The following is a 15330-nucleotide window of genomic DNA, read 5'->3' as shown; positions in this document are numbered from 1 at the left end:
TTTGCCCTACTGTTGAACATTTAAATTATTTTCTAATTTATTTTTTATTTTTTTTTTTAATTTTTTTTTTCAACGTTTATTTATTTTTGGGACAGAGAGAGACAGAGCGTGAACAGGGGAGGGGCAGAGAGAGAGGGAGACACAGAATCGGAAACAGGCTCCAGGCTCTGAGCCATCAGCCCAGAGCCCGACGCGGGGCTCGAACTCACGGACCGCAAGATCGTGACCTGGCTGAAGTCGGACGCTTAACCGACTGCGCCACCCAGGCGCCCCTCTAATTTATTTTTTTGATGTTTATTTATTTTTGAGAGAGAAAGAACAGAGGAGGGGCAGAGAGAGGGGAGGAGACAGGATCTGAAGCAGGTTCTGTGCTGATAGCAGAGACCCCGACGCAGGACTTGAACTCAGGATCCTAGCCATGAGATCATGACCTGACTTTGGTGAAGCTTAACTGATTGAGTCACTCAGGCACCCCAATTGTTTTCTGATTTAAAACATTAAGCTGAGAATGTTTTTCCATTCTTGGTGATCGTTCATTTTACTTGTTTATTCAACATATCTGAAATACCTCCTCCCTGCAGGGTGGTTGGCCTTTGCACAGAGGGGAGACTCCTAAAGCTGAGATGCTCAGGTTTAGGAGACCAGTTGTTGAGCCCTCAGGAGCTCCTTCTCCAAAGTTTGCCACTGGAAGATGTAGAAGTGCAAATGAAGAAGATAGAATCCATAACTTTCCTAGTCTCTTGCCCACGTTCTCCCTGAGGCATACAGACACCCCAGGAAGCCCAAGTTTAAAAGCACAAACACACTTTGAGTATGGTTCAAGTTGAAAGGGCTTCCTTGTTCCTCAAGTTTCTTAGGTTGTATTAAGGGTAATACCTTCTAAATCTAGGAGTTTGGATTATTTTCTTATTGGCCAGTTCCTGGTCCTCAATTTTATTCTCTCTCAAACACTTATATCAAGCAGGTTGGATATTTCCATTTTCCCCTTAGCCTTGGGTATAATTGGAATATAGAAGCAGGGTTTCCCATTCCCTTTCTTATCCTAAGGTTTACAAAGAGAGAAATAAAAGGTCTCAGATTGATATATATTCTAGCATTTATTGCAAAATGAGGTTGAATTCCCAATCTGGGAAAATAACAAAACAGTCATTTTACAGCTCTTTGGGGGGAAAAATACCTCTTTGGGTGCATGATTGGGGCAGGAGGAGACTTGTCTAGGTAACTTTGGAGTCACCTGTCCACTTACTGTGACCATCCTTTTTCTATGGCTAGAGAGATGGTTTCTGAGGTGGAAAAGTCCTCAGCTTATGTTGGGGTCCTGGTTTCCCCAGGGTTTTATGAGGAGAATTTTTTTTTTTTTTTAAGTAAGCTCTACACGCAATGTGGGGCTTGAACTCAAAACTCCAAGATCAACAGTCACATGCTCTATTGACTGAGCCAGGCAAGCCCCCTGAGAACTTTATAAAAGTGCATACTCAGATGAAAAACTCAACACCCTAAAAACCTCCCACTGGGCAGATATAAGGTCTCTGCCCCACTTATCTGTCTTCATGAACATATAGTTGGTCTTCCTGGAGCCAGACAGCACAGGGGAAGGTTGCTCCTTCAGGAGTCTTGTCAGAACTCTTTGATTCCCTCTGATTCTCAGCAGCACAGCTGGGTTGGATGTGATTTGAAACTTACAGCAACGAGTACTTTGAGGGTCCTTCTGTATATGACCCCCAAACCAAACTCCCCTTTAACAAGCTGCAAAAGTACAGGCACAAAGACCAGGAAATAACTTACAAGAAAGATGAAATGGGGTCTGCCCAAGTTAGAATCCCCAGGTTCCAATTTCAACTCTGTGGAGAATATGCTGTATAACCGTGGGCCTCCATTCCCCCCATGAATAGCAGATACAAAGACGACTACAGGCCAACCCTGTGATATTCCAGTTGTTTTCGAATTTACTCTCTCTGCGAAAGAAGCTGTGTCCGCTTCCATTGTCATGCAACTGAGCAAGTGAATTTGAGTGGGGTGCTATCAAGCACTGCCTGGGGAGCTTGTGCAGTAGTACTTGTTTACCACATGCCTACACTGGTCACACCTGACTGTGCAACACCACTGGAATTTGCAGTTACAGCTGCTGATAGCCTCAGTTCTTCTCTCCTCCACCTGCAGGCCACACTCGGTGCATAAGCGCCCACAGCTGCGTTGCTCCCACCTGGATGTGTTGTGGCTATTCTGTAGACACTCCCGACCTTCTGTGCCATAGATGCCCAGGCTGGAATTGCGGGTACAGTAATCTGGTGATTCCTCCAAAAAGATCAGCTCAGCCTCTGCACTAGGAAGGAATCCCTCAGTGGGTGCCCAGTGGCCCTCAGCACTGTTCCCAGCCCTTAACTGCCGCTTATCCATCTCAATTTTCAGGGCCCGTTCGTACTTGGCTTTCAGGTAGTCTCCCATCTCCCGGAAGTCAGCCAGCTGCAGCCAGCATGTCTGGATACTGCAGCTTCCAGAGATGCCATGACATTTGCAGGTCCTTTTCATAATGGCTCTCACTGCCTTCAGAGAGAGAAAGAGAACGAAAAAGAATGACTCTGGGTAGGGAAGACCAAAGGCTAGTAATTAAATGGAATATTTTAGAGTTGAGCTTCTTAACTTTGGAGGGCATCAGAATTACTGGGGAGGCCTGTGAAAAACACTTATTCTTGGGCCCCACCTCAGATCTTCTCAATTGGAATGTTCAGGGGTATAAAGGCCTCAGTGTGGGTAATTTTAAAGCTCCCTTGGGTATTCTTCGGGAAAGTCAGACAAGTGTTGAGGTTACTAGAATCAGAAACCTTGGGCTCTAGGCCCAACTCCATCACTTGTTGAGCCTGTTTCTCTCTCTCATTGGAATAAGAATGATCAAGAAAGTACTGTGTAAAGGGGAAAATATGATCATTGGCACTGTTATTGTCCTGAAAGTGGGACCTGGAGTATTTGTAAGGGTTTTGATTTGTCCTCTCCCAGAGGGAGGGAAGCTCCTGCAGTCTGAACGCTTACCCTTGAGGCAATTACCCATGAGTGTAATTAATTGCCTTGAAAACCTCTTACCCTTGCCCTGGGCAACTAGGTCATCCAGATGTAGGTTCAAAGGGAAATTTTTCTGCTCTTAGCACTAAATCCAGCTTGTTTCCAGATTTGAGTTCAGAATAATCCAGAAGTTTTGGGGTAAAATAGACCCTCCAGAGAAGCCCAGATCAGTCCCAATCCTTCGAAGCCCAGACATATTTTAGGACACAGGTTGGATGAAAACCCCCATCAATTTCCTAGAACATGCAGTTGAAATGGGTAAAATTTTAAGTCATAGAAGCGAGGCTTTGGTACTATATTGTTCTGTGTTCTCAGAAACCTGCCTGTGGAAGGGGCTAGACCGTAATGTCTAGGGATAAGACTAAAGTAGAAGATCTGAGTTTATTGCCTGGTTCTGACGCTTATTAGTTAGTTGTATTGCCTTGGCCAAGCCACTTGGCTCAGCCTGAACTGGCATTGTCATTCAGAGACTGGGGGTAGCCCTCCCAGTCCTGATAACTGCTGTATGGATGACATATGGGTATGAGACAGCTCTTGGTAAGCTGTACAGATGTGAGGCTATTGCCAGTACTGAAACTGATAGTTCACTGGTGGACTCCTATACCTACCAGCCTGCCTGCCCTATTGTTGTGAAGATTCATCAGGGCTCTGGCATCCTTTCCCTTTTCCAGGCTGTCCACAAAGAGTTTGGAGATCCTTTCCCCAAATTCCACATTGTCGCTGCAGCCTCCCCAGATCCAGCCATGACCTCCTATACATAAGGAAAGAGTAAGTTCTGCACACATTTCCCTGGTCAATTTCAGAAGAGTCAAGGTCACTTTGGCTAACCATCCCCCAAGAGCCCTAGAAGAGTGTAAGGCTATAGCTGCAGGTGAAACAGGTACGTGGAGGTGCTCAGGGTGGGTGGGTGAGGTCCTGTTCCCAAAGCCAAGTGCTCACCCTCAGGTACTTTCTATCTCTAGGCAGTTAGTTTCTATACCCACAGTAAAGAAGGCATACTGAGCCTGACCTAGATGATCTCAGAGGTTCATTGCAGCTCAAACATTCTGGAATTCTGTACCATTATCTTACAGTAGTCTTGTTAGAGTCATCTCCTCCCTCATTAATGACAAATCTGATTCTCTTAGATGGTGTACAAGTAACTGAGTAGCTCTGGATTATGGCCAAACTGTTCTCAGACTGAAATATGAGGGTTAGCTTTAAACTCTCTTCGGTCTTCTAATTCCTAGATGCCTTGTTAGTTCTAGAGTTCAATGCTACTTGGTGATCCTGGAATCAGGGACCCAGGCTCAACTCTTGGGAGACTATAGGTTCAGGACCTCCCACCAAGAAGTTGCTGCTAGTATCTAGGGGTTTGAGGGAAATGTGTCCACCTTTTCCTGGAAGACCTTAGCCTGAATGTAGCTCTGCATCCCTCACTTCTTCCCACCCACATCAGAGAGCACAACTTACCTGTTTTTTCCATTTTTTGACTCATCACAGCCACAGTTTTCAAAGTCACCCATGCTACAGTTCTTGGTGATGGTGTACATGACTCCAGCAGAGCTGATCGCATGAATGAAGGAAGTCTCCCTGGTGGCTTTGGAGAGAGAGAGGGGACTGGAAACTTGGGCTCTGATGACCCAAAAAAGCAGAGGCTTTGGAAAAGCAATGCTCTTTCTCTCCCCTGTCCCCTGCTCCCTTTGGGTTGAAGAGGATACTTTCTTCTACTTGAGAGAACAGTGCATGTCTTTCCAGCGTCCTTACTGTCATTCACACAGACATGAGCATCCCCATGTACAGATGGGGAAAGTAAAGCCCAGAGAGACAGTGATGAGATCAAAGCCACTCTCCTTACCCCTTGTACTGGGACCAAGACCCTGCTGTCTTGAAAACCAGCCTGGGCTTCTGTTCATTAGCCACTGCTTCTAGTCCTCAGGCAGTGAGGACTCAGTGAGGTGAATACAAAAATATCTCTTTTTGTTTTGTTGTTATTTGTTTGTTTGTTTGTTTATGTATTTTGAGAGAGAGGGAGAGAGAGAGAGAGAGAGAGGCAGGCAATGGGCAGAGAGAAGGAGAGACAGAATCCCACGCAGGCTCTGCACCATTAGCACTGAGCCCGATAAAGGGCTTGAACTCACAAACCATGAGATGATGACCTGAGCTGAAATCAAGAGTCAGATGCTTGGGGTGCCTGAGTGACTCAGCTGGTGTCTGACTCTTGGTTTCGTCTCAGGTCATGATCTCATGGTTCTTGGGTTTGAGGCCCATATCAGGCTCCATGCTAGCAGTGTGAAGCCTGCCTGGGATTCTCTATCACTCCTTCTCTCTCTGCCCCTCCCTGGCTCACTCGCTCTCTCAAAATGAATAAACTTAAAAAAAATTATAGGGGTGCCTGGGTGGCTCAGTCAGGTAAGCATCTGACTTTGGCTTAGGTCATGATCTGGTGGTTCATGGGTTTTCATGGGTTTGAGCCCTGTGTTAGGCTCTGTGCTGACAGCTCAGAGCCTGGAGCCTGCTTCAGATTCTGTGTCTCCCTCTCTCTCTGCCCCACCCCCATTAGTGCTCTGTCTCTCTCTCAAAAATAAACAGTGAAAAAGAATTTTTTTAATTTTAAAATTACCCTTTAAAAAAAAAAGTAGGATGTTTAACTGACTGAGCCACCCAGGTGCCCCCAAAAGTATTTCTATAAAATGTAATAATCTCTATTTTTAAAATGCATGCCCATATTTGTGTGTTTGTATACACTTACCTTGCACTGAGTTACATGAAATAAAAATAGGGAAAGGACTCTGTGTTTGTAGCCTTGGAGGAGTTTCCCATTTGCCCAACTGTCATAAAATCCCAACAACAGAGATGCTGAAAGATCACACTGAGCTGTCTCTCATGTGGAGGTGTGCGTGTGTGTATGCACCAGTGCAGCTGTTTTTAACTGTGTGTAGTAGTTTGCATAAAAGTTGTTTATATAGAAACAATAAAGAGGTGCCTGAGAAGAGGTGGGGAGTAGTAAAGAAGATGATAGTGATGAAGAGAAATATATTCCCATGGAGTAGACACTCAGAATGGGGAGTGTGTGGAAATGAAATGGGACAATGATTTTTTAGAGAGTTTAGTAAGATACCAGCTCAATAAATGGTAGCCACGATCATTATGATTATTACATGGTTCCCGCTTCATGTCAGAAGGAAGTAAAAGTCCTTTTCTCTTTCCTAAGCCAGGTAGCCCTCATTACTCCTGGTGACCTAAATAGAGCTGGCCTTATTGACCAAATGACAAAACTGGGGTAAGAGAGGGGAAGTAACTCATTTCAAGGTTTCACAGCAAGGAAATGGCAGATCAGCTGATCACTGATAACTTTTTCATTTCACTGTGCATATATATGTCATACATACAACGTATACACATACTACAAACCCACCTCCATGTACATATACCCCCTTGTGCAGGTGCACAAACTTACCACTTCTCAACCTGTTGTGAGTGGACAGCTGGAGAGCATTTTCCGGGCAGTTCCAGCGTTCCCAAGCAAATTGGAACTTACACTCCTCAATGCCACTCTGGGCACCCAGGGCCACACTAGTAGTGTAGGTCAGATAGGCCTGGCAAAGGGAAAAGGGCTATGAAGTTCAGCTCTGGCTCAGGTCAGGTTGTCTGGGGGGAGCAGGGGAGCAGGCAGGACTCAAATGGGTTAGCTCTCCATTAAGGAAAACTTATGGGTTCCCCCCGTCTGTCTCCCCTCCCCTCTTTTCTTTCCCCAAAAGAGTTCCCTTAGGAACCCAGATGGGTAAAAACAGAAGCCAGAGACCATCCTACCTTAGGGCCTGTTATCAGGAAATTGTTCACTGACCTATCAAAAAGAGGAAAAGTGAGGCAAGTGGTGAATGGGGATGATATAATGGGGGTTTCCTTGGTGGGGAGTGGTGGAGGGGGGGGGGGGCAAGGACTTACCAGGCAGAGGCACTGAAGGTGGCATAACATATGCCAACAGCCACCCTGAGCATAAACAGGTCTCCCATGGCCCTGCTCACCCCCAGGGGACCAGGTCCAGCCCAGGGCCAACTCCAGAGAAGTGAGGAGAGGGCAGGGTCTTTCTCAGTATTTACGTGGGGAAATTCTGAATGGCCAAGGGGGAAAAATCAACAGCTCTTCTCATTTGTCCCTCACTGGCAGGACTGCAGGAGCCACTGACCCAATGGGGGACCAGGAAGGAAGGACTCAGCCCAAAACCTCCAAGGAAAGCCCCGCCCCACCCCGCCCTGCCAGCCCTTCTTCCCTCTCAGGCTGACAGAAGGGCTGAAGCCTTTCCTTACCCTTGAGATTTCTTTCCTCTATAAATCAGATTTGTCTCTTCCTACTTGATGGCTCGTTTCTCAGAGTCTTGTAGGCTGGAGCAGATGAGGTTCCTAACCCTCAAGATAGGTCACCAATTCCTCAGATTTACAGTGTCCTCATCTGTCAGTGAGACCTCACTCTTTGTCCTGCCTTCTTCCCCAGTATTAATAATTATAGAGGAACCCTACTGGGGACCCTCTATTACTCATTTTCCCAAAGTAAGTGAATGCACCTTTCCTACCTCCTTCCTTGGTGACTGCAAAGTCGTGGAATCATGGGACCATGAAACAGATCACTTCGGAGGGTATCTCTGTAACAGGCCCTTCTATTACATTCCACCAAAGTAAATTCTGGTAAATTTCCTTCATTCCTAGAAGGTCTTTCATTTTATATGTGAGAATCAATCTTCGGGCCACCCAGGGCTGTATTTGAAAAGATTGATGACTTTCTTTCTTTGTTTTTGAGATAGAGAGTGAGAGAGACAGAAAGAGACCACGAGTTGGCAGGGGACAGAGAGAGAGAGGGAGAGACAGAATCTGAAGCAGACTCGGAGCTGTCAGCACAGAGCCAGACACAGGGCTTGAACTCACAAACCACAAGATCATAACCTGAGCCAAAGTTAGACGCTTAACTGACTGGGCCATCCAGGCACCCCAGGACTGATGCCCTTCTGACACCAGTCTGTTGCTAGGACATCAGCTCCTTAGGCAAGAATATTTTATTTTATTTTTAAATTTAATTTAATTTTGTTTTATTTTATTTTTTGTTATTTTGTTTTTTAAGAAATCTCTATGTCCAACATGGGGCTTGAACCCATGACCCTGAGATCAAGAGTTACATGTTCTACTGACTGAGCCAGCCAGGCACCCCAGGAATCTCTTTTCTAGATTGACTTTAGTGCTTGAGATGATGCCTGGATGAGTGAACAGATGAATGAATGAACAAATGAATGAAAGAAATTGTGGCCCCTAGTAGGGACCTGAGGCACCATTTAGGTAGGTTTGGGCACATAGTGAAGGGGTGGAGCTCCTACTTGGTTGGTGAAACTCTTTTCTAGGGCTGAGGAGGCACCATCCTGACTCAGCACCCTGTGACTCTGAATATCCAGATCACATCCCAGCCCTCTGGCGCCTGATTTGGGTGAGAAAGGGAGCTCAAGCACTCCCCCCAACCAAAGGAGCTCCAGGGGCCAAGGTGTGATCAGGCTTTTTTATTTGTTAGGGCAGTGCACTCAAAGTATGGGCTAGGTTTGGTGTTAGTGTGTGAACTGTTACCTGTTACCTAAGTACAGAAATGAAAGTGTTTAGAAATTTTTACAGCATTTTGATGTAATAATTTTAGATATGCTGAATCTAATGATAAGAAGTTTGGGCTCCTAATTTGTATATATATTTTTTTCTGTTTCATTTTTCTAAGAGGATACGTGCGAATGTCACAAATGCAAAGTGTCCTTAATGAACTAAAGCTCTGCCTCTTGGCCCAGCAACTAACTGTCTTCCTCTGCTTGCTTGTGGGCTTCTCTCCTTGGGTAAAAGAGGTATCTGAGACTTGAGTCACTTGGGAAAAGCCCACTGAGTTTGCCTCCTACTTTCCCCAGTCAAGAATCTAATGTCTGGGGTGCCTGGGTGGCTTAGTCTGTTAAGCGTCCAGCTTCAGCTCAGGTCATCATCTCATGGTTCGTGAGTTCAAGCCCCACACTGGCTCTGTGCCAACAGCTCAGACCCTGGACCCTGCTTTGGGTTCTGTGTCTTCCTCTCTCTCTGCCACTGTCCTGCTTGGTCTCTGTCTCTCTCCCTCTCAAAAATAAATAAGCATTTTAAAAAATTAAAAAAAAAAAGAATCTAATGTTTAAATGTTACCTTCTTAAGACAGCAGCGTTGATTTCCATGCCACTCACTGTTGGGTCAGAGCACCGTTAGCCCTGAGGTAGTCCCCGCCATGCTCCTTGAGAGAGTTTTAGGAATGACTCCACATTCACTTCCTGTGTGTGAGCACCTGGGTCTTATTATTCTGTATCCCCTATAGGAAACAGAGGAGAAGGTAGTGAGCTTTTTGTGTGCAAACATTGTGTATGCTTCCGCTCAGATTCTCCAAAGCTCACATAATTTCTCCATTGGGAATTTAGGATGTTAAGAAAGGACTTTACTCCCAGGTCTTAGGAGCCTTCTGCTTTGGCCACTAATTTGTGTTATAACCTTGGGTAAACTATTTATTACCACGTGGACTCAGTTTTTTCATCGTAAAATGAGGGAATGCAGAAAATGTTGAACAATGAATGACCTCTATAGACTTCCCCAGCTTTCTACATGTTGTAATCCTACTTTTAAGGTTTACAAAATTTATTAGTCCCCAAGGTAATTATAGGCCAGAAATGGGGAAGTCTTGTCTTCCTTAGCTCTTCATATGGATTCATCTTATTTATCTTTGAATCCTTCAGTTGGCCATCAGGACAGATCTGTAAGACAGATACCTAGAGAACAACCAATGCTTTCTTCGGAGTGCTTTGGGTCTATGTCTACATAAGATCCCTGTACTGGACTGATGGAAGTCCCTCATGTGGACAGAGAGATGAGCCAGAGATAGACACTCCACACTGGAGTCTACCAATCATCTACAGTCATTGTGCATCCATTTCCTTAACCCCAACTCTATTGTCTCATTGTTTGCTTGACTGTTTAAGTAGGCTCCCATCAAAGGTTGAGAGTCCCATGCTCTACCAACTAAGCCAGCCATCCTATCTCATTAGTTGTTTTGTTTGTTTGTTTAAAGTTTATTTTGAGAGAGAGAGACTGTGAGAGAGCTGGGGAGGAACAGAGAGAGAGGGAGAGAGAGAATCCCAAGCAGGCTCTGCCACTGTCAGTACAGAGCCTGATGTGGGGCTCAGACTCACGAACCCTGAGATCATGACCTGAGCTGAAACCAAGAGCTGGCTGCTTACCCGACTGAGCTGCCCAGGTGCCCCTTTATCTCATTAGTTTTCTTTCTTTTTTTCTTTTTTAATGTTTATTTATTTTTGAGAGAGAGAGACAGAGAGAGAGAACAGGGGAGGGACAGATAGAGAGGGAGACACAGAATCTGAAGCAGGCTCCAGGCTCTGAGCTGTCAGCACAGAGACCGACACAGGGCTTGTACTCATGGACTACAAGATCATGACCTGAGCCCAAGTTGGATACTTAACTGACTAAGCCACTCAGGTGTCCCTCTCTCGTTAGTTTTTAAGTGATGATCCAACTCTTGGTTTTTCTTTTCCAGGAAGGGAAATCTGGATCTGAAGACCACAGGAGATGATGACAGGAAGGTAGAGTGGGCCTGTCACAAGACAAGAGTGTCTCTGAACCAATGGCATGCTGGTAAGTAGGTGCTTAACAACCAGCTGTGGTGTGACAGGAGCCATGATTGGTAGTGTTTGTTGATTTCCATGGTGTAAATACTCCCACCATGGCCTATTTCAAACTACCATCATGAACTTAGGAAGAAATGAACAGTATCACATCATTATATAGTATTCTATCATATAGGTGTAATAGACATATAAATAACCTTAAGAGTATAGATAATAGTAAAATGTCAGAAAATAATTAGGAAAAGATTAATTTTCAGTACTTGTCATCTTTGTTTTGAATATAATTTGTTCATGTAATTTAATTTTTTTAAGATTTTATTTTATTAAAAAAATTTATTTTAATGTTTATTTATTGAGAGAGAGAGAGAGACAGAGGGTGAGTGGGGAAGGGACAGAGAGAGAGAGAGGAAGACACAGAATCTGGAGCAGGTTCCAGGCTCTGAGCTGTCAGCACAGAGCCCGACGTGGGGCTCAAACTCATAAACTGCAAGATCATGACCTGAGCCAAAGTTGGATACTGAACCAAATGAGCCACTCAGGCACCTTTTAAGATTTTATTTTGAAGTAATCTCTACACCCATCCTGGGACTTGAGCTCACAACCCTAGATCAAGAGTTGCATGCTCTACTCTCGATAAAATCTACTCAATTTTTAATAATCACTGTGTTTAGCAACCAGTTTGCAAAATTACTGAGGATTTACCAGTCAGCTTTCTGAGCTGGGACAAACTGTGCTCCCAGCACACTACTGGAGACTGTGTTCTCCCTCTAGGTTATTTGGAGATACAGTGCAAAATATTTTTTTATGTTTTATTTATTTTTGAGATAGAGAGCGAGAGAGCAGGGGAGAGGCAGAGAGAAGGGAGGACAGAAGATTCGAAGTGAGCAGTGAGTCCAATGTGGAGCTTGAACTCACAAACCATTGAGATCATGACCTGAGCTGAAGTTGAACACTCAGCTGATTGATCCACCAGGTGTCCCAGTGCAAAAGATTTCTATGTGGAATTTAACACCAACTTTTTGTCTATTCCATTTATGCACAAGGTTTTAACTCTTGCTGAGCTATAAGTCTTGCTACCTGCCCTCAAGGAGCTTAGTGTCTTGTAAACAGAGGCTAAAGTGAATAACTATAATGTAGGGCAGAAAGTAGAATCCAATGAATAAATGCATGCACCTCTGGAAAGATGTTCATAGAACTAGAAAGGAGGCCAGATCAGATAATTCTGAAGGCCTCTTCTGCCTCTAACTTTATGGGATGTTGAGGTTTCAAGAATCCTATGGGAGGTGCTGGAGGCTATAATAAATGAGGAGTAAGCCAGACTCACCCTTGTTGTACCCAGCTTCAAAAAATCTAGAGGACTCGGGGTGCCTGGGTGGCTCAGTCGGTTAAGCTAAGTGTCTGACTCTTGATCTCAGTTCAGGTCTTGATCTCAGGGTTGTGAATTCAAGCCCCTCACTGGGCTATAGACTGGGCATGGAGCCTACTTAAAAAAAAAAATTCTAGAGACAATTCATAGAACAGTGTCTGATATAGAGGGTCCCATTTTATGAGGTAACTGAGGCCCAGAGAGAGGGGAATTACTCAGGGTCACACAGTGAGTTGAGGCCGAGAAAACCTGGATCCTATCATCCTGGTTTGCCCAGGATTGAGGGATTTCCCATGGAGTGGGACTTCCAGTGCTTAAACCTGGACAGTGTTGGGCACACCAGGTGGTTGGTTACCCTACCATGATGATGGTGTGCATTCTAGTCCTTCTTTCCATTGTGTACTCCCACTAAACTCCCAAATCCCTGTTCCCCCACATTTCTTTTCCAGGCTCCCTCCAGGGCTCTGACCTATAAGCACTGCTTAGATTGTGGAGCAAATTGGGTTGGGGGCAGTGGAGTGAGAGGGTGGAGAGAGGGTGGAGGTGGCTGAAGAATGCCAGAGTAGAGAAAGAGGTAGGATTTCTGACTTTTTACACTCTTCTGCTAATTAGATAAGCAAGGGGAGAAGGGCGAAGCAGGGGGAGAATGAGCCTCTATGCATATTCTTCTAAACTGTGACACTGAGCAGAGCTCAAGGATTTTCAGTCTCTGGTCTCCACCCCTTTTCCTTGGAAACTTGTCTCTTCCCACCCCCTGGGGATCCTTGACTTCCAGTCCAAATGCCACAGCTGCTTGAGCTCCTGACCCTCCCTTTGCCCCCCAAATTTACCCTCAGTGACTAGCTTCAATGAATAAGTTCCTCAACAATATGTCCAAGGAAGGAAGAGGAGAATGCTTAAAGTTCTCTATCCCTTTCAGATCCAGAGTTCCTGGTATAGGGAGGAAAATACGAGGACCTCCTGTGTGGAAAATGGGAGCAGTTGGTGGTCTGTTGAATACATGAGCCTGTGAGGGCTGAGGTACATTAGAAGGAATAAATCTGCAAGCCATGACTAGATCTATTTCAAGTTTGAAGTTGTTGCTCTCTTCATTCTGGAAGCTCCTTAGGGCTAGGCCTTGTCAATCCCAACCACAGGGGGATCTTTTCTAGGATAGCAGCATATTTCTCCCACTGGATTGAGGTGCCCAGATGACAGAAGCTTCATCTTCACTATTAGCCTCAGGAGGTTTGCAGTTGGACGGGTTCCTGTAAGGAGAGATTCAGGTGGCTAACCCCCTTTATTCTGTTTTTTACTCTCTCACCATTCTGAACTCCCATCTTTGGGCACTGGATCGGACACAGAAATCCCTAATTAATGTTTCTTGATTGATTTTGGGGGAAGAAAGTATGGAGATGATTGTGGGATTCTATTAGTTTTCAGAGAAATATCTGTCCATCTATCCATCCATTTATTCATTCTGAAAAATATTTATCTACTGAGTTCAGACCAGTACTCAACACCTATGGGTCTAATTTGAATTATCCTTAGTCGATGTTTTTATCCTGGGAAAGCTTTCAGTCTGCTCTGAAAAAGAAGTTTAAACAATTTATAATAATATAGTGAGGTAAATAAAGTACTCTGTTGGAGCCAGGAATGAATAAAGAGGAAATTCCAGACAATGGGACTTCTGATAGAGACCTGCCACCTGGTGGCAATGAGTGGTACAACAGGTTCCTTGTTGCTCAGTTGGAAGCTTCTCTACTGCCGTGTTAGGCTTTATAAGCACCTGCCTAATGGGTAGCCAGCCCAGTATGTGACACTGGTGAGTATACAGTAAAGCTGCTAAAATGATCTCTCTTTGTGAAAAAGTTGGAATGTGCATGTGACTATAAGGCATAAAGAAGTTATAATCCAAACAAATATTTGATGTGTGTGTATGAATAAATGAGCTTTAAAAAAATATATGTGATTCATGCTCGTTACAAAAAATAAAAATAAAATGGAAATACATAATGTAAAATTTGATTCTCTCCCATCTACTCCTTGTAAGCAACCATTATGAACAGTTTAGTGTGGATTCTTTTTTCTGCATATACAAATGTTCATATATACATAATGTAATTTTATTTATTTTTATTTTTTAATTTTTTAAATATTTATTTTTGAGAGAGAGAGACAGAGTGAAAGCTGGGGAGAAGCAGAGAGAGAGGGAGACACAGAATCCAAACTAGTCTCCAGGCTCTGAGCCGTCAGCACAGAGCCTGACGGGAGGCTTGAATCCACAAACTGTGAGACCATGACCTGAGCCAAAATTGGATGCTTAACCGACTGAGCCACCCAGGTGCCCCAATATATACGTAATATGACTTTAAAAACAGAACTGTGTTATTATTCCTCAACGTAGTTTTTAAATTTTTATCTCAGGGACCCCTTCCTATAACACTACATAGCAGTCTACCTTGTTTTTTCTTAATTTTTATATTCAATCAAAAACATTCTCGGGGCTCCTGGGTGGCTCAGTTGGTTAAGCGGCCGGCCGACTTCAGCTCAGGTCATGATCTCGCAGTCCGTGAGTTTGAGCCCCGCATCAGGCTCTGTGCTGACAGCTCAGAGCCTGGAGCCTGTTTCAGATTCTGTGTCTCCCTCTTTCTAACCCTCCCCTGTTCATGCTCTGTCTCTCTCTGTCTCAAAAATAAATAAACGTTAAAAAAATTTAGAAAACAAGTAATATTTAAAACAAAAAACAAAAAAACCATTCTCCTAAAAGTTAATACTTCTACAGGATCTGTTAAGAAAAGCCACAGCCTTCTTCAACTATACCCCCTTTTTCCTCTCAAGAAACAACAACTTTCACTTCTTTTATTTGATGCTGTTAGTGTTACTTCCATATTTCTTATTTATTTTTTAAGATTTTATTTTATTTTATTTTATTTTATTTTATTTTATTTTATTTTATTTTATTTTATTTTGATTTAGTTATTTTATTTTAGAGAGAGAGCACAAGCAGGGGAGAGGGGCAAAGGAAGAGGAGGGGAGAGAATCTTAAGCAGGCTCCATGCTCAGCTCAAAGCCCAACTTGGGGCTCAGTACCATGATCCTGGTATCATGACCTGAGCCAAAATCAAGAGTCAGACACTCAACAGACTGAGCCACCCAGGTGCCCCCAAAATTTATTTTTAAGTAATCTCTACTTCCATTGTGAGGCTTGAACTCACAACTCTGAGATCGAGAATCACATGCTCTGCCAACTGAGCCAGCCAGGCACCCCCTA

The 15330-nt window shown here is 44.1% G+C and overlaps 1 protein-coding gene across 1 annotated transcript; it reads right to left on the bottom strand.

Moving 5' to 3' along the window:
• Nucleotides 1-1569: 1569 nt before the first annotated feature.
• Nucleotides 1570-7052, bottom strand: WNT8A (Wnt family member 8A). Its single transcript, XM_043563360.1, is given in 6 exon segments — nt 1570-2544; nt 3666-3808; nt 4487-4636; nt 6497-6635; nt 6850-6883; nt 6985-7052. Coding segments are annotated over 6 exon segments (1056 nt in total). The 3' UTR covers nt 1570-2022.
• Nucleotides 7053-15330: the final 8278 nt, after the last annotated feature.

The sequence above is a fragment of the Prionailurus bengalensis genome, chromosome A1 (genome assembly GCF_016509475.1).
Source record: "Prionailurus bengalensis isolate Pbe53 chromosome A1, Fcat_Pben_1.1_paternal_pri, whole genome shotgun sequence".
Classification (NCBI taxonomy): Eukaryota; Metazoa; Chordata; class Mammalia; order Carnivora; family Felidae; genus Prionailurus; species Prionailurus bengalensis.
This window is presented reverse-complemented; position numbering and strand designations above follow the sequence as displayed.